This window comes from Hypomesus transpacificus, chromosome 22 (genome assembly GCF_021917145.1).
Source record: "Hypomesus transpacificus isolate Combined female chromosome 22, fHypTra1, whole genome shotgun sequence".
Lineage (NCBI taxonomy): Eukaryota > Metazoa > Chordata > Actinopteri > Osmeriformes > Osmeridae > Hypomesus > Hypomesus transpacificus.
In genome coordinates, this window is record NC_061081.1 from 14,747,506 (window position 1) to 14,771,930 (window position 24,425).

A 24,425-nucleotide genomic window follows, 5' to 3' on the forward strand; every position below is an offset into this window, starting at 1 on the left:
TCAGTCAATGTTGTGTCATATTTATGCGAATGCGATAAAGACAGCATTGAATAGCACAAAGGGAAAAACACAAATGTTTATGTAAAAACATCTTAGGCAGACCTGTATTTTTGGGTCTAACAGAAAGAAGAACTCAAGTCAGAAAGAGGAACTCAAGTAATAGGGCCAGGATATTTCAGCAGAACTAAAAATCAAGTAGGCCTAACAGTCCCGGTTTCAACAGTCTAACAGTAAATGGAAACTTAAGCAATAACTGCCAAGCTTAAGCACTCAAAGAACATTCTAGGATTTTCTTTCACAGTGGTAAGTCAATTTAACAGAAAACCAATACATTACATATCATCATAATACAAATCAACACACCCGCACACACACGCGCACGCATGTGTGTGTAAACACAACTTCCTTTGTTCCGTGTACTTATATGTTATGTTATGCCAGGTGCTTGCGTTGTCTTGTCTTAAGAATTTCAGTGCCCAGTCTAACCTTGTGTTGTTCTGTGCATCTGACAAATAAAAAACTTTTGTTGTTGTTTGTCATAATGCACTGCGCAGGCACACTCTTGCATACGTAAAGACATACTCACATGCGTTTATACATACAAACACTCACACGCATATACATACACACAAAAACACCCCCAGATACACATATAGACGCATCGCACACATCTCACTGCAAGCTCTGGTCTTGTGTACGCCACATCATGCTCTATGGAGGAGGGAGGAGGGATATGAAGAGAGAGGCTATAACCCTTGATCCTTGGAGAGCCCACCACGCCCATCTCCCTGCAGCCCAACACTCCCATCTCCCTGCAGCCCACCACGCCCATCTCCCTGCAGCCCACCACGCCCATCTCCCTGCAGCCCACCACTCCCATCTCCCTGCAGCCCACCACGCCCATCTCCCTGCAGCCCAACACTCCCATCTCCCTGCAGCCCACCACGCCCATCTCCCTGCAGCCCACCACGCCCATCTCCCTGCAGCCCACCACTCCCATCTCCCTGCAGCCCACCACGCCCATCTCCCTGCAGCCCACCCTTCCCTCTCTCCCTTTTCAATTCCTGTTCAATGGAGGTCTGGCAGTATAGCAGACTAGTTTACCAGGAGCTCCCTGAGTGGGCTCCACTGACTTCGTAAGTCCAGAAAATGTCTGGAACAGCTACGGTAAAAAGGAGATGTAAATTAATGTGGACTTCCTGTATGTGGAAATAACTTGTTAAAAACCACCATGTCTGCAGCAACCCTGGTGTTTCTAAACACAATACTGGTGTTTGTTATAATGCCCGGGCACAATTATTGTTGTGAAACATCTTTTGGACTACTAATGTAGTGCATTAAAAACAAAGACATTTAATTAATTTTTATTGTACGGGTTCCAGTCTTTTTAAGGTCCTTTGGTAAAGTTGTGCTTTCCAGAATGCTAAATGTTTAAGGGATGTCTACCTAACTACAGAACAGATGTGTATGCTTGTTTGCAATTGGCAGGGTAGTCAGTTACAATGTAAGTTGATACTTTTAAGTGCTATGTAGTTGGTTGTGATGTGGTGTTTTGGTGGGATTTTGAATTAAGTGCCCAACAAAACCATAAAATGTTTTTCGAATTCCTTTCGACACCAGCAGTATGTCATCATTAGGGTGGTTCATTTTAAGTCCAACGCCCATATTTCTGATTGAATTATGCAACACACTTGAATAAATGGTATCAGGTCAGATCCTGCACACTCACCTTTGGACTCCCTAGCAACCTAAAACACCCAGGTAAGGGCGATAAGAATACCACGTTAGTGTCTAGAAGTTATAATTATAGTTTGGCAGTATCTTATTTTATTCTGCATTTTGTAATATAACTCATATGTTTCTATGTGGTACTATTGCTGCAACAACTTTTGGTTGTCTGGTCTGTGACTCCCTTAGGCATAGTTGCTGGTACAAAATGCTTAACTTTGTAACGTTAGCTTACAGGACTAATGTCTCATGAAGCCTACTTGCAGCTATGTTAAATGATGTATACTTTTATTGTATGGCATTGTGGAAAAACACATTTCAACTTTACATTCCAATGGGTGTGAATTATACATTGGCTATCTGTGGGGGGGGTACATTTCTTCTCCAGGGCGTAAATTAATAATTACAATTACAGGTAAGAACGATATATAAATAAGAGGGGGAGGAGAGCCACCTCCTTGAAATGAGTCTCTGCAGGTTGGGATGTCTGTAGATCCATGAAGTTTGTTACAAACATTAATATGTTTACAGATGTCCAAACTGCCTGCACATTTCAAATGTGCAACGACATGATAATCACCAGCTGCATCACAGACACGGACTCTATTCCTACGAATGTAGCCGCCTTGGTCAATGTCGAATGTAGCCGCCTTGGTCAATGTCGAATGTAGCCGCCTTGGTCAATGTCGAATGTAGCCGCCTTGGTCAATGTCGAATGTAGCCGCCTTGGTCAATGTCGAATGTAGCCGCCTTGGTCAATGTCGAATGTAGCCGCCTTGGTCAATGTCGAATGTAGCCGCCTTGGTCAATGTCGAATGTAGCCGCCTCGGTCAATGTCGTGTCTTATTTATGCGAATGCGATAGAGAAAATACAAGACAGCATTGCATAGCACAAAGGGAAAAATACAATGTTTATGTAAACACATCTTAGGCAGACCTGTAGTTTTGGGTCTAACAGAAAGAAGAACTTAAGTAATATGGCCAGGATATTTAATCAGAAATAAAATAGGCCTAACAGTCCCGATTTCAACAGTCTAACAGTAAACGGAAACTTAAGCAATAACTGCCAAGCTTAAGCACTCAAAGAACATTCTAGAATTTTCTTTCACGGTGGTAAGTCAATTGAACAGAAAACCAATACATTTCATATCATCATAATACAAATCAACATCTATAGTTCAGTCATCTGTATTTGTGTGTTTCACTGACATGATAAGAACCAACTGCATCATGGGCACTAGCCGTGCACTAGCATGGAGAAACTCAACATGTTTTCTCCTGGGTCCATGATCCGTACTCTGTGGCTAAACGTGCCTGTTATTGTTCCTCTGTATTGCTTGTATCGCCTCCTAGAAGAAGAGAAGAAGAACTGTAATCACCAGCTGCATCACAGGCACTGCACTCAAGATGGCTCAGTACAAGGTGACCGTGTTCACTGGTAGCATAGCCCAGGCCGGCACGATGAACAAGCTGTACATTAAGCTTGTGGGCGCGGAGGGGGAGAGCGATCACCGCTGGCTAGCTAACCTCAAAGGTGGTTTCTACCAGGGTGCGGTGAGTCAACACAGTCGTAAAAGCTTGTTCAAACAGTGTGTCAATATCCACCAAATGACTTGTCCTTTACCATATAAGTATTACGAAGTATGAGAGATTATTCTTATCTATCTTCTCTCCTTTTTTCCCCTCTCTCTTTTGATCCCGTTCTCACTCTCTGTCTCTATGAACATAATCATTGTGTTCATATCATCATATTATTAGCCTAGCCTATATATTCATTAATTGTCCTTTTGTAATTTTTTCCCCGTTATTTTCATGTGTGGCTTTATATCTCTTTCTTTCTGCTGCTGTAACATGTGTCTCCGCCTGGTGACTAGTGAAGTGTCTTCTTCTCTCCTTCAGGCGGACCTCTTCACCGTGCACTGCCCCGCCTCCCTAGGGAGACTACTGCTGGTCGAGCTGGACAAGAAGACCCTCCCTCTCATGCCCCAGAACGCCTGGTTCTGCTCCAAGGTCACCGTGGAGACACCGGAGGGCGAGACGGCACATTTCCCCGTTTACCGGTGGATCTCCGACCAGGAAAAGCATCTGTTCAGAGAGGGGACAGGTCAGTGGGCCATACACACATATACACATTTGTGTGGCAGTTTAAAAAATGTTTTTCCCTAACCCTCATCTTAACCTAAACCTTATCTAAATAACCTAGCCTGAACCCTAACCCCCTAGCCCTGTCTACCAGCCCTAACCCCGAACTATCTTTTCACTCCTAATCCACCCCAATTCTAACCCTAAACTTCCTAAACCCCCTATAAATACCACTTGCCATTTTGTGGACCAAGAAAATGTCCCCACAAAAATAGCTAGAGGTCAAACACACACACACTCTGGTTGAAGAATTCCGGCTGGTTGAAGAAAGATACATTTCTTTCACCCAATTCTTTCTTTTCTTATTTTGTTTCCAGCTTATCGAGTGTTTGATGAAAAGCATCCCTTGGCCATATACTGCAGGGAGAAGGAGCTGAAGTCCAGAGCCCAGGACTACAGGTGAGGTCAGGGGTCAGGGACTACAGGTGAGGTCAGGGGTCAGGGACTACAGGTGAGGTCAGGGGTCAGGGACTACAGGTGAGGTCATTAGGGTCAGGGACTACAGGTGAGGTCAGGGGTCAGGGACTACAGGTGAGGTCAGGGGTCAGGGACTACAGGTGAGGTCAGGGACTACAGGTGAGGTCAGAAGTCAGGGGTTGGATGCTGGGGGTTACTAAGGTTGCACAGGTGCCAGAGGTAATCGACACAGATTGCGAACTTCTTACTGACTGATTGTCTTCTCTCCTGCTCTGCTCTCCTGTGTTCCTCAGCTGGGATGCCCCTGGGGAGGGCCTTCCTCATGCCATCAAAGCAGAGAGCCCTCTAGATCTGCCCTGCGAGGTCCGCTTCTCCTTCACCAAGACTACCCAGTTCCTCTTCACAGCATCTTCAGCGTGAGTTCCTGTGTGTGTGTGTGTGTGTGTGTGTGTGTGTGTGTGTGTTTGTGTGTGTGGCTGTTTGTGTGGACATGTGTTTGATGACGTGCATGTGTGCGTAGTTAGTCTTCTACATCTGCAACAGCTGATATAATTACTTAAACTAGTTGAGCAAAATGCAACATTTTTAGCTGTTCACATATTTTTTCAAGTCAATAAAAGCCAATAAAGGAGTTATGGAAATGAAGAAGCTTTTTGACGTTGTGTTGCTTTGCAGACTAACAGAGCTGAGCCTCAAGGGTTATGCCAATTCCAAGAAGCTGTGGAAGGACATTGATGACATCGGCCAAGTCTTCACCTGCAACAGGACGCCGATCTCAGGTGAGACTGAGGCCTCAAAATCAGTGAAAGATTCTAAGCGATATTGTACCGTTTACAGCCTTGTATAGACACTGTCATATCTGGTACTTCTCCAGACTACGTCCAGCAACACTGGAGGGAGGACGAGTTTTTTGGCTACCAGTTCCTGAACGGAGTCAACCCCACAATCATCCGACGGTGCTCCAAGCTGCCGGAGAATTTCCCCGTCACCGACGACATGGTCAGGGCCTCCCTGCGTGGAGCGAGTAGCCTAACTGACGAAATCAAGGTTTGTTTTGGTCTTCTGAAGAACTCCATCATTTGGTAATATGTCCATTAGAAGGTCAAAGTAAAAAATACATGAGTGCACATTTTTTACAGTAAACTTAGTCCAAGTCTGTTTTGATCTCAAGCCCTCCCCTGCTCTCTGCTGTCTCCAACAGAAGGGGAACATCTACCTGGTGGACTACAAACAGCTGGATGGAGTGACCGCTAACGTGATCAATGGGAAACAGCAGTACATTACAGCTCCTCTCGTTCTGCTCCAGAAGACCCCGAACGACAAACTGATGCCTGTTGCCATCCAGGTACCATGGTCCTCGGAGATTACTCTCCTTCCACATCAGAAATCATCCTTGATAGGATACGGTTGTTTGTTGTTATAGGGTTATGTAACTGCTTTTGGGGGATATAAACTGGACAGCAATTTTCCTAATTCTAAAACAACTAACTCTAACTTTGATCAGAACTCGTTCTTCAGACCTAGCTGACAAGCTTGTAGCTTTGTGGTGACCAACAGGTTTGTGCCTGACCTTTTGTCTCTCCTCTCCAGTTTGTGCCTGACCTCTTGTCTCTCCTCTCCACAGTTTGTGCCTGACCTCTTGTCTCTCCTCTCCACAGTTTGTGTCTGACCTCTTGTCTCTCCTCTCCACAGTTTGTGCCTGACCTCTTGTCCCTCCTCTCCACAGTTGAAGCAGAAGCCAGGAGAGGACAACCCCATCTTCTTCCCCAATGACTCAGAGTACGACTGGCTGATGGCCAAGATCTTCGTGAGGAGCGCCGACTTCAGCGAACATCAGCTGAACGCCCACCTGCTGCGTACCCACCTCCTCAGCGAGGTGTTTGCTGTGGCCTTGCTGCGCAACCTTCCCATGGTGCACCCCCTCTACAAGGTCAGCAGGTTGGAGGAAATGGCCTCCATGTTATCAAAACTGATTTCCTTTACACAGTTGCAGCTGTCAAGGACAAACGTAGACGAGGCTGCTTTGCAAACACTGGTCGATGTCAAATTAAATGTGACACTAAAGTATATGTTTTTTATTTATTTATTTATTGAAATAAACTGTTTTTTTTATTGCTATTGTTGAAATTAAATACTCACACCCTAATCTGACATCTATTGACTGAAGTAACATTATGTTTAAGGTTATTTTCATGATCCAATTCAAATGGTCAGGCACAACTTTATTTTCCAGCTCCTTATTCCCCATACCCGCTACACCCTTCAAATCAATTTCTTGGCCAGACTGCTGCTGATATCAAAGAATGGAGTTTTCACTCAGGTAAGTGGTTTAAATGAATAAATATTACATTTAATGAAATCAAAATTAATAACATATGGTTTCCGGTTTCATGCTATATTTACGTTTATTCATTAATATCAACTATATTTACGTTTATTCATTAATCCTTTTTTCATTTACAGTATTTTGGTAATAGTTAACTGGTAATCTTAATCTACAATATTTTAATCTTCAGTAACACTCTACAGTAACATTACATAAACTACCATGTAACTTCCCAGCAAGATTTACAGTAAAACATTGTAAGTACATGGGAACAGAGATGGCATAAGTACACACATCCTTCACTCAAGTACAAGTAGCTACAGATACTAATTTTTAAAAAGAATCAGGTTAAAGAAGTGTGGGTTCAGACATATACTTAACCCTTGTGTTATCTTCGGGCAATTCTGACCCATCAGTCATTGTGACCCACCATCGTATTGCGACAACTTTACCGCATACAAAAACAAAGTGAAGCATTTTCTTTTAACTGTTTGGCTATCTCAGACCCCCAACATTGCGAAGGTTAAAAGAATATTATTTTTATTTGTTTTTGTATTGGGTAAAATTGGGTAAACACAACGATGGTTCGTTATGAACCTTTGGGTCATGTGACCCGAAGCAGCACAAGGGATAAGTAAAAAGTAGCCACTACTACGACCTGTTGGACCTTACAGCATTTTAATAGATTAATACAAAAATACACTATATACAAGCAGCGCATTCGGCTATAATCCTTTTTTGACACCAACAATTTCGGACCACTTCCTGACATTTTTTTTTGTTTTTTTGCCATATGGCCATGGGTGATCAGGAATGTCTCAATTCTCAGTCATGTCGACATCGCTAACTCCCTCTGTCTCATTTTTTCAACCTTTCAAAACTTTTTTGGAGAAAATTTTTCACATATACAGTGCAAGGAGATAAACTGTCAAAAAAAAAAAAAAGGAGAGGAGAACAGGGATAGAACAGAGAAGCCTTAAACAGAGAAAAGCAAAGCAGAGTACAACAGAGTATAGTAGAGTATATTAGAGTCGTCATCAAGTACTCACCAATGATTTCATGCATGCAAAATTATGAAAAAAATTCAACCTTTGAAGAAGAAAAAACCTTTCTACACTTTTAGTTCAAATTTTTTTTTTCCAAACTTTTCTTCTCTGAACGTTTTTTCCAAAACTTTTTTCTTCTTTCTTTCCAACCTTTCGCAACTTTACCAGTTTTGTTTTTTCTCAAAAAAAAATATTAAACCTTTTGAAACTGTTCATTTACGCACAACACGACACAAAAACATTTGTGTTTAAAGTTTAACGTTTCTTAGAAACCTTTTTCAAAATTATTTTTTTCAACCTTTCAAAGCTTTTTTTCATAACTTTTTGCTCTTGTTGGCTTTCTGCATGGTAGCTTCTTAGTAAAAAGTTGTCGCTAAAGTAAAAAGTATTGCAATGCAATGACATAGTGTCAAGTGTTAGCGGTATATAACAATATGGGGGATGGGTGTAAGGGATAAGTGGATGTTGGGATAAGTGGATGTTACCCCTTGTGGTATAACTAAGGTTGTTACGTTAGGTATTATGTGTACTGTATATACATATGTAGATACATGGTAGTTAATATAACATTCATGTTCAGGGTTGCCCAAGTTTGTTTGCTAGTCTGAATAACTTCCTAGTTCTTATGAATGTCTAGTTTGCGGCGTCGGGTGGAGAGGGAATGTTCACCATCCTGCGGAGAGCGCTGTCCTCTCTGACCTACAGCTCCCTCTGTCTGCCGGAGGACATCGCTGCACGAGGTCTGGAATCCATCCCCAACTTCTACTACAGAGACGACGGGCTCAGACTGTGGGATATGATTCACAGGTGTGTATGTTGCTGTCCAATAGAATCCACAGGTGTGTATGTTGCTGTGGGATGTGATCCACAGGTGTGTATGTTGCTGTGGGATGTGATCCACAGGTGTGTATGTTGCTGTCCAATAGAATCCACAGGTGTGTATGTTGCTGTCCAATAGAATCCACAGGTGTGTATGTTGCTGTGGGATGTGATCCACAGGTGTGTATGTTGCTGTGGGATGTGATACACAGGTGTGTATGTTGCTGTGTGATGTGATCCACAGGTGTGTATGTTGTTGTGGGCTGTGATCCAAAGGTGTGTATGTTGCTGTGGGATGTGATCCACAGGTGTGTATGTTGCTGTGGGATGTGATCCACAGGTGTGTATGTTGCTGTGGGATGTGATCTACAGGTGTGTATGTTGCTGTGGGATGTGATCCACAGGTGTGTATGTTGCTGTGAGATGTGATCTACAGGTGTGTATGTTGCTGTGGGATGTGATCCACAGATGTGTATGTTGCTGTGGGATGTGATCCACAGGTGTGTCTGTTGCTGTGGGATGTGATCCACAGGTGTGTATGTTGCTGTGTGTTTTCTGTTTTCTGTTTCTTACTCATGTGCGTGTGGTTGTTCATAGGCTTGTCCAGGGAGTAATCGGTCACTACTACAAGTCAGACTCTGACGTCCAGCAGGACTCTGAGCTGCAGAACTGGATCAAGGATATCTTCATCCATGGATTCCTGTCCAGGGCCAGCTCAGGTAACACAGTTCAGGGTATCTTGTTCATCATTAATTTAATGAATTTAACTATTAATTTCACTTTAGAATACACATCCGGATACAAATCTAAATGAAAGACCAGCGTACACTACCTTCATCTTTTGATTTTAGCAAAAATCTTTCCTTTCACACATGAATAATGTCTTACAGTCTCATTTTCAGATTAATCAGTGATTGAGCCGTAAGGATGAATATTAATGATGGACTGTGTTAAGGATGAATATTAATGATGGACTGTGTTAAGGATGAATATTAATGATGGACTGTGTTAAGGATGAATATTAATGATAGACTGTGTTTTGTCTTGTTATGTGTCTATGTGCAGGAGTTCCCCAGTCTTTGGACACTGTAAAGGAACTCGTCAAGATCGTCACCGTGGCGATCTTCACCGGCTCAGCACAGCACTCTGCTGTCAACAGTGGACAGGTAGACAGATACACAGACAGATACACAGACAGGTAGACAGACAGGTAGACAGGTAGACAGACAGGTAGACAGATACACAGACAGGTAGACAGACAGGTAGACAGATACACAGACAGGTAGACAGACAGGTAGACAGACAGGTAGACAGATACACAGACAGGTAGACAGACAGGTAGACAGGTCCCACCCACTTTTTGAAAATGTCAAATCTGTGTGTCCCCCACCTTGACACACACAGTTTTTAGTATGAAAATCTGTTATTAAAAGAAGGGGTTTGAAAACAAACCTCCGCCCCTGCACAGCATCACAGCAATTTAACACAACACACCTCAAAACTGGTGTTGTAAACCTTGCATTCCATGGTCCTATGGAAGAGCGATATGAATGAATAGACTGGTGTACCACGCTCTATAACCCATCAATTCCTGGAAACCGATGACTGAATCCTGACATGTTTCTTTGTCCCAGTTCGACTATGGTGGTTGGATGCCAAACACGCCCATCACCCTGCAGCTCCCGCCCCCCAGCGGTAAAGGACAGTGCAACGAAGCCCTCCTGTTCAGAACCCTGCCGGACGTCAACACCACCGTCCAGGGCATGTCCACCATGTGGCTGCTCAGCAAGCAGTCCACTGACTTTGTAAGTCCGGAAGAAGAAGACTAGTTACTTTGCGATGTGGCTGCTAAATACAGATTGTTACTTGACCACTGAAATACTGGTAGATTCTTGATCTCCTGATTTCTTGATTTGTACATCGTTTTGGGTAAAAGTGTCTGCTAAATGAATGATGTAATTTGTAGGATAGCTGGAATAGCTACAGCCCACAATACATTTTATTACAGTTAGGATGTTAATCCTTTGGTTTGTGTTTTCATAAATTAAAAACCTGCAGAATATGTTAGAAACAAACTATTTTCATTTCCGCCCAGTTCTGAACCTAATATTTTTATGATGTCGTGGCCAGGTCTCTCTTGGTAAATACCCAGAGGAGCACTTCAGTGAGGACGCCCCCTGCAGGCTGATAAAGGGATTTCAAGCAGAGCTGAAGACCTTCAGTGAGTCTGTCAAGACCAGGAACTCCAGTCTGGAGGTTCCCTACACATACCTGGATCCTGAGCTGGTGGAGAACAGTGTGGCTATTTAGACAGCAGACAGGGACCATGGCCTCATCCTGCTTAAATATACATAAATGTAAACACAATGTTGATGTTTGATGTTTATCCAAATAACATTTTAATTAGAGATTAAGACTTATTTTGCAGCTCAATAAATATAAATTTCACAAATGTTTGTGTTTGTCGCTGTCATTTGCTGAACTATCAGAGTCTGAAATTTTAAGGATTCTCTGAGTCAGTTGAACTCATTTTGCCTGAAAATTTATGATTTTCTTGATTTCACCAGAACACATTCTTTAGATTGCACCCTGCTTCCTTGGAATAGTACGAGTTACTTATTATCGTGCTCCCTGTTAGATAAATACATGCATACACACACACACACATCCTGTGAGTAAGGAACACCCATAAGGATCTGCAAGTTGCTTATTAACAGTGTTTTCTTTCTGTGGAAAAACTTAAACCAAGTCAACTAAAATGGGATTTTATTGGCTTTTTATCTTAGCAAACATCTTTGGAATGTCAGATTTGGAATAGGAAATTATTGTTTATGCTAAATAAGTAATAATAGGCGTCATAACTGTGATAATAGTCTGTGATATATTTAAGGTCCATCAAGGTACAGTATATAGTCACAAGTCACAGTTCATGGTCCAAAGTATTATGTTGTTGTTTGTCTGTTTTGACCACTATGACGTGCGCTGCTGCCCTTCTTGGCCAGGTCACCCTTGTGAAAGAGGTCTTGATCTCAATGGGCGTTTTATCTGGTTAAATAAAGGTTATAAAAAAAATTTAAAAAAGTGAACAATACTAGGTGGTCCCACACCTGATAATGAATCAGGTATTTTGTGGTGAAGTGCCTTATTTGTTTTTCCTCAGAAAATACCTGTAAATCCCTTTTTTATATATACAGCTCTGGAGAAAAAACTGCTATGGACAGACCACTGCACTTTTTTTTTGTCAATAAAAAAAAAGTTGATAAGGACAATTCAATTTTGAGTGAGGAACAGAAGGGGCTTCTTAAATTGTACCCTTCTGTCCCCCGTCCCCCCCCGCGCCCGCCACCCCCCCTGACCCCCACCCACCCCCAGGTATGATAATCTAATGGCAACCTTTTTTTTATCAAATATAGAATTGATTTTAGGTGTTTTTACTTGTTTATAAAGCTTGACATGGCCTGTGCTTTTACACCCATGATGTTTCTTTTGAGTATCATAGGTTGCCAGAAAAATTAAGGCTACCACTATTGATTAATAATTTGATACAATCACAATGTTATATTATTTAACCCCATAAAATAATATTGTGTAGTCTACTATTAAATTGTAGCCTATAGCTTATCAATTATGTATTTTGCTGATATCTTAGCCTAAACCTACCTGACAAATGAAGGGACCTAGCGTGAATATTTCTCGGGCTAAGAGGGCTTGACATGGATTGGCTCCATTGTATGCAGATCTTCTCATGTTGTTTTGCACCTCCAGGCCCCTTAGATCATCAAACCAGTTCTGCCCTATTTGATGATTTTGTACAGCACTTTGGTCGGCATTGGCTGTTTTTAAATGTGCTCTATGAATAAAACTGACTTGACTTATCAAACTTGAGAGCCCTGCTCTTTACTCAATCACTCTCTCGCTCTTTACTTTCTTTCACATTCTCTCTCTCTCTCTCTCTCTCTCTCTCTCTCTCTCTCTCTCTCTCTCTCTCTCTCTCTCTCTCTCTCTCTCTCTACTTTCTCTGTTTCTCTCTCTCTCTCACTCCATTCTTGAGTCATAACTTGTGTCCTAACCTTTACACTTTACACAATCAAGTTCACTTTAACACTATCTATTAATATTTCCATGGAATCTGGAGGTGCCATCTTTGCACACATATAAAAGGGGCTGTAGTGAAATAGGTGTTTCACAGTATCCAACCCAACTGAACATCTTCACATCTACAACAGGTGTTTCACAGGAGCCAACCCAACTGAATATCTTCACATCGACAACAGGTACAGGTCATTGGAATATTCCAATACTTATTTCAAAATAAAAACAGACTATCTTTAATATTTCTTAGAGGAAGACAACACTTTTTTATTTATTTAACGTCATTAGCAGATTATTAGAATCATATGTCAGATTCATGGAAATGGTCAAATGAGTTGTATCCAGCCTGTTAATTAAAAAACTTACTGACATTTTCGACAGTTCGTTCCATCCATTAGGCATTGTTAATTTCAAGGAGATTAACTTGCATCAATCACAATTCAAATAAAAATGAAACATTAATGCTAACAATTGTTTTCCAGAAAGACTATGTTTTCGTACTCGGTGACCGTGTTTAGTGGCAAGCTGCTGGATTCTGGAACATCGGACCATGTCTACATCAAGCTGGTGGGGATGAAGGGAGAGAGTCGTCTGAAGTTGATTCCGAGTGAAGGACTCCAAACAGAAAAGGTAAGGCAATCAGAATCAGATTTGGGATTGATTCGCCATGAAAGTTTGGACAGACAAGGAATTTGCTTTGGCAGGAAGGTGCATACATTGATTATATAGGAATCTTAAGTTTAAATATGTGGTCTAACTATACTAGGGGTACATAAACTAGCAATACTAAGTGGAATAAGAATTAAAATAAAATATACAATAAAATAAAATATAAGTTGCCGTAATTTACAATATAAACATACAAAAAAATACTAATATTACAAGGGCAAGGGTCCGACCTGGAGAATTGTACCTGTTAAAGTTGTCCCAAATATATATAAAAACCAAACATTTTAACTGCCTTGAGGCAAACATTTTCTCATTCCCCCCTCCCCCCTCTCGCCCACTTTCTCTTTTTGTCTCTCTCTCTCTCTCTCTCTCTCTCTCTCTCTCTCTCTCTCTCTCTCTCTCTCTCTCTCTCTCTCTCACTCCTCAGTCTTGTACATTCACTATTGAATGCTCCACCTCCCTGGGTGAGCTGGTGATGGTGGAACTGGACAAGCCAGCTCTGGTTGTTCCTGACGACTGGTTCTGTGCCAAAGTCACAGTGGTGACCCCAGAGGAGGACACGGCACATTTCCCCTGGCTCTCAGACGACAAGGTCCACTACTTCAGAGAGGAAAAAGGTCAGCTCGCTACACACACACTCTAAACACACACACACACACTCTAAACACACACACACACACTCTAAACACACACACACACACTCTAAACACACATTGGCCGGGTTTCCCAGATTCTTAACGCTAAGAGCTTCTTAGGAGCGTTCTAAGAGCATTCTAGAGCGTTCTTAGAAGGCTCCTAAGAAGCTCTTAACGCTAAGAGCTTCTTAACGAATCTGGGAAACCCGGCCATTATAAACATGACTGGAGGAACCGGAGATAAGAATATGTATGATAATAAATAAATGTATAAGAATATAAAGGAAAAATATATTTTTTGTTCTTTGTACAGCTAAAAAAGAGTTTGATGACGTTGATCCTCTGGTCAAGTCCTATAGGGAGGAGAAGCTCAAGGAAAGAGCCCAGGACTACAGGTGAGGTCATAGGGGTCAGGGGTCAGGGACTACAGGTGAGGTCATAGGGGTCAGGGGTCAGGGACTACAGGTGAGGTCATAGAGGTCATAGAGGTCAGGGGTCAGGGACTACAGTTAATAGGTGCGTTCGACATGACCCGACTTAATGCGGCGCTGCAGCCGGCTGCAGGCGGCTGACTTGAAAAAGTGCATTCTGGTTAGACTTTTTGTCCGACTTGAGACGGCGCCGAGGACACGTCACTGTGACGTCGCCATCAAAGTACCGTGAGATCGATTCGAGAACTGCCGGCTGTGTAGCCGAGTGCATTTTCTTAAGAGCAACTGCACGGGTTCAAGTGACAACACAGCTATTTCATGATTGGCCAGACTCACATACGACAACTTTGACGCGTGTTTTGGAATATTCGGACACCTTCAGTTTCGCCAACGCTTAAAAAAGCTTAATTGAATTAAAAATGTGTTGAAGAAAAGGTTTTAGTCAGCCACTTCACTAACGGAAAGACCAAGTTAAATTATAAATAAAGTAAAGTAAGCAAACAGCGCTTGATCGGCCGTGACTGACATCAACGCAGCAAACCACGAGAAGCTGAAATGTCCGACTTCACAGCGCCGTTTTCAACTCCTCCCCGACTGCAAGAGGCTACTCTCGCAGGTCGTTTCATGCAGCCGCAGTACATGTCGAACGCACCTAATGTCATAGGGGTCAGGGGTCAGGGACTACAGGTGAGGTCATAGAAGTCATGGGTCAGGGACTACAGTTGAGGTCATAGGGGTCAGGGACTAGAGGGCAGTAAATATGTGTTTCACTGGAGCCACCCCAACTGAACATCATCCCATCTACTACAGGTGTTTGACGGGAGCCAAACGAACTGAACATCTTCAGATCAACAATGGGTACGGGTGATTGGAATATTCCACAAATTAAATTAACCTGTATCAATGATATTTTGAATAAATTAATATTTTTTTACTACTTTATTTTTTACAGAACGACCAAGGCGTCTTACAGGGTGACTGTGCATACGGGTGATTTGAGGTTAGCTGGCACATCCAACTGGATTTACATCAAGCTGGTGGGGACCAAGGGAAAGAGCGGTTGGCTGTCGGCCAATTCTTTCTTAGGATTTTTTCGAGGACAAAAGGTAAAGAACGGGTCCAACCTGGATTAAAGTCGCACTTTCATAATTTTACTTGTGTTGGGTAGTTTTTTCTCAATGATAAAACTCAACTAAACTGGATTTTAAAATTAGGATTGTGACCTCACCTGGTTTTGTGTGATTAGGGATTAAATTGTGTGTGTGTGTTTGTGAGTGTAACTGTGCTAACAGGAGTACAACAGTTGTGTAGGTTATAGGTGATGACTCATGTCTTATTTTGACCTATAATATTATCAACCTTCGTATAATTAAAATATAATTACATTATTAATTAAATATGAGAACTTAATGTCTGCTTTTTTCTTCTGTTTATTATTGTAGTCTACTTGCAGTTAACAATGACCTTGTTCTGTGAATGCATATGGATACCAGTGTATCTGACAGATAAACTAACTAACTAACTAATCTTTTCCAGTATGTGAAGTCATTCTTTGTTTGAAAGTTGTCCCATTCGTTTCAAAGTTGTCATTCCTTAAAAACAAAACTTATTTGACCTGCACATTCCTTTTCACTTTCTCTGTTTTTCCCGCCAATTCATTAGATATTGATATGCCAACCTCCCTGGGTGAGCTGGTGTTTCTGGAACTGAAGACTGGGAAACTTCCTGACGACTGGTTCTGTGCCAAAGTCACAGTGGTGACCCCAGAGAATCACACGGCACATTTCCCCTGCTACAGGTGGATCCCAGCTAACAAGGTCCATGAATTCAGAGAGGGCAAAGGTTAGATGGTTACACACAGTCACACACAACACACCACACGCATTACAGACATGACTGGAGGAACTGGAGGTTAACTCAAATATTTTCTTCTTTGCACAGCTAAAAGAGCGGTTGAGGACGACATTGAGGACAAAATCCATCGCCTGGCCAAGTCCCATAGGGAGAAGGAGCTCCAGGATAGAGCCCAGGACTACATGTGAGGTCATAGGGGTCAGGGGTCATGGACTACAGGTGAGGTTATCAGGGTCAAGGTTCAGAGTTTAAAGGTTGGCCATGAGGGGTCATTCACTCTGCATACATACAGACATGAATTGAACATGACTGATGTCATAGCATGTCATAACGTTTCATTCTGTGCTGTTCTTCAGATGGGATGAGCATGCAGGTGGTTTACCTCACAGCATGAAATCTAAGTGCCCCCTGTCTCTGCCCTTCGAGGTCCGATTCTCCTTCACCAAGGAAACACAGTTCCTCTTAACAGCTGTTACAGAGTAAGTTTCACTGTGTGTTTGTGTTTGTGTGATTTGTGTTTTGTCTCAATCTACAACACTAGAATATTTACTGTACCAGAATAAAGAACAGAATTTCCCGCTTCTTCAGCTACTTGGGTTAAATTTTTACTTCACTGAAGATGAATTGATTTATGTTGTAAAATATGGACCTACTATCTGTGTTGTTGCAACAATTCAGCCAGGCTGAGCTGTACTTCAAGGGTCTGAGAAACCTGGAGGAACCCTGGAAGAGCATCGATGACATCCGCAAAGCTTTCAGTGGTCATCACACACCCATATCAGGTGAGACTGTGACACTGTTAGCTTACTGGGTAAGAGACTAATTCCTGGTTTCAATCCGACCTGAGGTCATTTTCTGCATGTTTTCCCTCTTCTCTCTCTCTCTCGCTCTCTCTCTCTCTCTCTCTCTCTCTCTCCCTGCTTTTCTGTCTCTCTCCAACTGTCCTATCATTAAATAAAGGGGAAAAACTATCTTTCTTTCTATTTAATTAATGAAAGACGTCTGCTTGATTTTCACAACATGTAAGCAAGACGAGCTGGTTCAGTTTGACTAAATACTTACTTTCAAATGTTCTCCTGTTGTTGGTAACCGTGGCTATGCATCGGTTCTAACAACTTGCAATTCAACAAACAATGTTTTGGAATCATAGAGGCACCAGTGTATAGTCTAACTGTATCGCCGCAAAATCAAATGTATTCAAATGGATACTTTTCATCCATCCAGACCCAACCTGTTTTACCACAGCCATTTCAATAATCTAACGTTGTTTAGTTTAATTAAATATTCTTTCAATGTCATGTTCTGTACCCATCAGACTACGTCCAGAAACACTGGAAAGACGACACTTTATTTGGCTACCAGTTCCTGAACGGAGTCAACCCCACGATCATCGAAAAGTGCCTCAAGCTACCAAAGAATTTCCACGTCACCGACAACATGATCAGGGCCTCCCTGCATGGAGCAAGTAGCCTAACTGACGAAATCAAGGTACTGTACTTCCTATGTTATGTAACACAACATATCCTTTAGACGAGAAACTCCAACCAAGTCCCTCTAAGATGTTGTTGAGATTCCATTCATTCAGCAAGTTTTCCCCCCTCTCCAACAGAAGGGGAACATCTACCTGGTGGACTACAAACAGTTGGATGGAGTGACCGCTAACGTGATCAACGGGAAACAGCAGTACCTTACGGCTCCTCTTGTTCTGCTCCAGAAGACTCCAGACGACAAACTGATACCCATCGCCATCCAGGTAATCTGATAATACCTGAAGTCCAAGGCGTCAGATGAAACAATTGAGATAGTCCCATCATGTTGGGAACTATGTTTTCTTTACTGACTGTCTATGTGAGTATATATCTTCCTATGGAAAAAAAAAGACTTTTTCTTTGTGCCTGACCTGTAGTCTCTCCTCTCCACAGTTTGTGCCTGACATCTTGTCTCTCCTCTCCACAGTTTGTGCCTGACCTCTTGTGTCTCCTCTCCACAGTTTGTGCCTGACCTCTTGTCTCTCCTCTCCAGTTTGTGCCTGACCTCTTGTCTCTCCTCTCCACAGTTGAAGCAGAAGCCGGGAGAGGACAACCCCATCTTCTTCCCCACTGACTCAGAGTACGACTGGCTGTTGGCCAAGATCTTCGTGAGGAGCGCTCACTTTAATGAGCACGAGTTGAACGCCCACCTGCTGCGTACCCACCTCCTCAGCGAGGTGTTTGCTGTGGCCTTGCTGCGCAACCTTCCCATGGTGCACCCCCTCTACAAGGTCAGCAGGTTGGAGGAAATGTCCTCCATAATGTGATAATTGTTACATGAAACTTTACTACCAATATCAGGTTGGTTTGTAAGACATTGTTTGCTATACCAAAAGGCAAAATGTGAACACAATTAATCTCCACTAGTTTTAATATTTATTAAATGATTTGTTCTACTCATTCCCCATACCCGCTACACCCTTCAAATCAACGCCCTTGCCAGAACTCTGCTGATATCAAAATTCGGAGTTTTCACTCAGGCAAGAACATTGTACTGTTACTATACACAATGCAACAAACTTAGACATATTCCAATTATGTGGAAAAAAAGGTTAAATCTGTAGAAAACAATCAATTTCTTCGAATTTTCGGTCTAGTATTCAGCGTCGGGTGGAGAGGGAATGTTCACCATCCTGCGGAGAGCGGTGTCCTCTCTGACCTACAGCTCCCTCTGTCTGCCGGAGGACATCGCTGCACGACATATGGAATCCATCCCCAACTTCTACTACAGAGATGACGGGCTCAGACTGTGGGATGTGATCCACAGGTGTGTATGTGGCTGTAGGATTTGATCCACAGGAACAACTGTTAACATTTACAAACAGCAGATGAGAGGTGCATTCAGACCTTGGCTTTACGTGTTTTGTGCTTGTGAGTAGGTTTGTCCAGGGAGTGATCGGTCATCACTACAAGTCAGACTGGGATGTCCAGAAAGACTCTGAGCTGCAGAACTGGATCAAGGATATCTTCAAGCATGGATTCCTGTCCAGGGCCAGCTCAGGTAACACAGTTCAGAGCACCATAGTTAAAGGCAGGGTTGGCACGTTTTGTGAACCTAGGCAAGATGCAACCTAGGTTTTGTGAATTTTGGCAAGAGTTTGAAGGATTCAAACCAAAATATCTCACCACTTCCCTACAAAGCCACTCCCCCAGAACACATGAACGCGCTGGCTATGCTAATGTAACGTCACGGTTTTTTTACCCATCAACCCCCCCCCCCCCCCCCCCCCCCCCCCCACCCCCCGGAGCGCAAATCGAGATGCCATTCTGTAAACTATCCGTAAAGAGCTAGTATAACTGTATAATCTAAAAAATGCACTCTCCAAAAAAAGAGACTGTGATGATGAGACTGTGATGCTGAACAACAAAATGTTTTATTATCATAAACCTCACCTGAAACCCTGATGCTGTTTCCTCAGCCTGCTCTACATCTGGAGTGTTTTCATGCTGTCTTTCCTGCATACAAAATGGTTGGCTAGGTTTAGCTGTAACAATATCCTGGGTAACATATAATATCACCTAGTTATTTAGCCTAACTTACACAGCTTTTTGAAAAATCTTCGTATGTCCACTTTCTTCTTCTTGGGTGGAGGCATATCTGATCTACAAAGCACAAAAAGGGGCAAACATGGACATGCTAAAGGGCAAAGGGAATATGAAAATGTTGTTATTCTGGCCTTTGATGTATGTATTGTTGGCAGACAGCCCTGGTAAGTTAGCTGTACCGTTGTCGCCGACACACCCGCTAGCTTGTCTGCGACTGCCAGTGCAAGCAAGCAAAGTAGCATGTGCTTCTTCCCGTGCAAGTCGCGTGTCAGATAACCCTTCCCTTTCGGGTTTTATGAAAATCAAATTATGGCGTTTCCTGTACTGTCGCGTCCTGGCCGTCAGAATCGATCCAAATAGCAGCACAATTCGCTAAAATATTGGTGGGGACAATTTTGTCATTTTCAAATGTTGGTGGGGACAAGTACCTAGCGTCCCCCCCTAAATCTACACCCATGGTTGGATCATATCACACCATGGAAAACCGAAGTCGTCCCCACGTCTGGATTGTTGGCAGCTCGTTTGTCTACTGGCTTGTGCGGCACGCGGAGGAGGTCGGACTTTACCCCGACCTTGCACTGGAGTGCCATATTGAATGGGTAGGGGTGAGGGGCATGAGGTGGGCAGACCTCGTGCCTAAGCTCCGTGAGAAGCGTGGCATGCTTCCCAGCCCGGACATAATGGTGCTCCACGTCGGGGGAAACGACCTCAGCCAAGTGACCGGGCTAGACCTGACGAGGCGGATGAAGCGAGACCTGGGGGCCATCATGGAGATGTTCCCAAGCACTCTGCTGGTGTTTTTGGATATCCTGGAACGCTGCGTCTGGAGGTATCAGAGGAGCGCCAGCGCTTCTGGTATCGACAGGGCAAGACGTCGAGTCAACGCAGCGGTGTCTGGCTTCCTGGCCGACCGTGGGATGGGGAGCATTCAGCAGCCCCAAATACAACACGGTTTCGTGTGGATGTACCGACCCGACGGTGTCCACCTCGATCACGTTGGAAACAATGTGTTCTTGGGAAACATCCAAGACGGTCTCCGACAACTCCTGTGCTAGCTACAGCACACACAACAACGGCTCTTTTAAGAGCCACCCAAAATGTAAAAGAGCAATTAGACCATTAAAAGTGCCGTTGTAATTTTACAACCATGGGGTCTTACAGAGTTAAATGATACCATCTTTGAAGTGTGTCATAAAAAGCTGCGTCAAGTAGGCTCCATTGCAAGCTCAGCTCACGGTGTCCGGTAGGCTACTCTATATAGCGAGCAACTCTACATTCATACGTCTCTGAGCTTGCTTTAAAATAACAGAAAACATTAATATATTGATGTTGATACATTCAGATGCTTTTATGAATCAATATGTCCTACCACTTGAGAAACACGGTCCTACACATAATTAGACAAATGCAATATTAGACGTCCCATAGCCTATAACCTCATAACCAGGTGCAACAGGTGCTAAGGAGTTGAAGAAGCAGATGCTGTATCCTACTCTTGTTGGGCAACCAACAAGTTGTTTATATCTGATTACAATTTACTTTGTAAAGTTTCCTATAGCGCTGCATCTTCATGAGCTATATTGGGCCTCCTTCTCTTCCAACCAACTAGTAACACCACTCCTTCATCTGAGTGATACATGTAATTTTTACACAATAATTATCAAGGTAACCTAATGGTCAGAACTGCAGTCATACACTTAAATGCTTTTTGAAATATTTAAACACCAGGAGACTATGGACAGCTGGGGCAGCCGCAAGGCGCAAGCACACCCTCACAATTTCCCCAGAAATTGTATGCTCTCTAGTTCTCTTTGTCACATAGATTTTTCTGCCTGTTATAATTCTTTTGTATTTATATTTTTGTGGTTAAAAAATGTGTATGTCTCTTTCAGGCTCTATAACATTCAATGAAAGCGTTCTTTGCCTTTCTTCCTATGCCTCTTCCCTTTCCAGGAATCCCTCAATATTTTGAGACTTTGGGGGAACTTGTCAAGTTTGTCACCATGGTGATCTTTACAGGCTCCGCCCAGCACTCTGCTGTCAACAGTGGACAGGTAGGATTCTATGTAAACTGTAAGTGAAGTTTGAACTGAAGATTGAAAGCAATTCCAAACTGTCACTATCAGTCAGTTTTTCCTCTGTAGTGATTTAACATCAACCTGGTAATAAAAATGAGTTGTTTCCCCTCTTTGAAGTTCGACTATGGCGGTTGGCCGCTCAACGCCCCGATCTCCCTGCAACTGCCTCCTCCCACCACTAAGGGGCAGAGTTCTGAGAGCACCATGCTGCAGACTTTGCCAGACGTCAACACCACGGTGCATGGCATGGCCACTCTATGGCTACTCAGCAAACAGTCCAGTGACTTTGTAAGTTTAACATAGACTCCACCAGTCCCTGTCAGGTGAACTGACACCGGTCTTGGGTTAGGGTTATCTGTCTTGTGAGACAGATGATTATCCATATCTGACATATTCTTCACGTCCTGGCCAGGTCCCTCTTGGTGAATACCCACATGAGCACTTCAGTGAGGACGCCCCCTGCAGGCTGATAAAGGGATTCCAAGCAGAGCTGAAGACCTTCAGTGAATCTGTCAAGACCAGGAACTTCGGTCTGGAGGTTCCCTAACTATACACATACCTGGATCCTGAGCAGATGGAGAACAGTGTGGCCCTTTAGACAGCAGACAGGCACCTCATCCTGCATCAGCATCTGGTACCTGCTCTGGGTTTAGATGTGATTAGGATGGTAATAGCATGTTGGTTGTGTCAGAATATGCTCCTGTTGGTTCCTGCCTGACCTCATCAGTAACGTTGGATTAAGGTTTTCAGTGAGACAATACATTACAAAAGTGAATATGATTTGTACATGGATGAAACCGCATGCTGATATTTTGATCCAAAGCAGAGCAAAAACTTTGTTTGCAGCTCAATAAAAGATTTGATATGGAATTGAACTAAACTGGATTTAAAGGGGCGATTGACTGGATTTTTGGGGTATTTCACAAGTTCCTTAAGGTCTCCGAATAGGGTATGTAACATTGGTTGGGTTGAAAATGGCCCGGGTGCTGTTCTATGCCCCTGATAGATCCTCTGAAATGTTCCCGGGAAAAAACACTAGCTTTTCTTCTTTTATGGTATGCTCATTAATATTTAGATAAGCTGCGCGGTGATTGGTTGGTTTTCAACGAGTGAAGCTGGGGAGCAAAAATGCAACACGGCCAACATCAGCACTCACTGAAAAACCGAAGGTGGAGACGTGAAACAAAAACGCGCAAATAAATATATTGTGTCTACACGACACTGTCTTCAACAGATTGACTACATATCATTTGAAATGATAACGTTACTTGTTTCCACTTCTGTTGTCGAAGCAAACTGGATTGATTTAGGTGGGTAGAACGTTAGGCTACAGCTTAGCAACCAAACTAGCTAGCTCTAGATATCTTGCTGAAAAATAAACCTGACAAAGATCTGGACAAACATGCATCGTGAATTATAGATTTACATAACACAGGTTATTTATTTGGATGAAACACAGTCAGGAACATGAAACAACGTTAGCCCCATTGCCAATAAAAGAGGCTAAATCATCACACATTCTACCTATGCTCTTGCGTTAGCAAGCTAAACTAGTTTACATGCATACAGTCTAGGTGTTTTCGCTACCTAACCTAGCTGTTATTGTATTCCTTGCAAATCAGCGTTAATAAAAAGTAGATGTGCTAGAGTCTAGCTAACATTGACTAGACGGGCATGGCTGATGTTTGTCTATACTGTAGCGTAAAAGATCCCTGTGCAGTTTGACCCTCGACACATTTACACGAACCATTTCACCAAGGACGGTTCTGAAAACCTGGGACAATGTAAAGCAGGATTTGCTATGAAGCTGTTGCTGAAAAGAGGTGCCTTCCGACCTTACGTTCATCACAACCTCAAACTGTAGTATGATGTTGTCGGTAACAGTTATTAGCAATGCTAACGTATCCTGCATCTAGCACCTGCCTTTCTCCAGTTCTTTCAAATTGATAATCTAGACAGGTGTTAGCAATAGGCCAGACTGCCATTCATTTTCTGGCTATTTTTTCGGAAGCTTCCCTTCTAATGCCGACTACAGCTAGTCTAGCTAGAGTCATTTGATGTGTTTAGAAACGTATTTAGCATTCTACCTATGCTAGATACAGGAGACGTTAACATTGCTAATAACTGTTAGCGACAAAATCATACTGTTCTTACAGCTTGCAGTTGCAATGAGCATACGGTCGGAACAGCACCTCTTTCCAGGTTCAGCTTCTTAGCAAATCCTGCTTGAAATTGTCCAAAGTTGTCAAAACTGTCTTGGGTGAAATGTTCAGAGCAAATGAATGATTGAGTGTCGAACTTCGCCGGGATCTTCTCATAGACAACAGCAGCCATGCCTGTCGAATGTTTGGCTCCTTGGGAAGACTATGAGTGTTAGCCTTCCCTGTACAGCCTGGAACACAACATTTACGACGTGGTCCATTTTCAATATCCTTGTTATAATTCAAAACGTTCTTTTTTGTAATTCCTTAGAAGTAGCCTCCACAGAGCAGCGCGCAAATAAACTAATATCGGAGATAGACGCTACCTCGTCTGACGCCAGGGGCAACATCAGTAAGATGCAGAGGAAGGCCTTTTCAGCAGTAATGACGAGGTCAAGTGAAGAGATGCCGA

General features: G+C 42.9%; 1 protein-coding gene and 1 pseudogene across 2 annotated transcripts; both read left to right on the forward strand.

Moving 5' to 3' along the window:
* The first annotated feature begins 182 nt into the window (after positions 1–182).
* LOC124484485 (polyunsaturated fatty acid lipoxygenase ALOX15B-like) lies at positions 183–10,930 on the forward strand. 2 transcript variants are annotated; one of them, XM_047045411.1, is made up of 15 exons: positions 183–303; positions 3,082–3,282; positions 3,628–3,832; positions 4,188–4,269; positions 4,581–4,703; positions 4,963–5,066; positions 5,162–5,334; positions 5,489–5,632; positions 6,014–6,217; positions 6,521–6,607; positions 8,297–8,466; positions 9,076–9,197; positions 9,544–9,644; positions 10,113–10,283; positions 10,609–10,930. In XM_047045411.1, exons 2-15 carry the CDS (start codon positions 3,136–3,138, stop codon positions 10,786–10,788), a joined length of 2,013 nt encoding a protein of 670 aa, XP_046901367.1. In that variant the 5' UTR covers positions 183–303; positions 3,082–3,135; the 3' UTR covers positions 10,789–10,930. The 2 variants fall into 2 exon arrangements, with proteins under 2 accessions (XP_046901367.1, XP_046901366.1); XM_047045410.1 differs by lacking the exon at positions 183–303 and adding an exon at positions 1,678–1,761.
* Positions 10,931–13,714: 2,784 nt separating this feature from the next.
* On the forward strand, positions 13,715–22,469 carry LOC124484460 (annotated as a pseudogene).
* Positions 22,470–24,425: the final 1,956 nt, after the last annotated feature.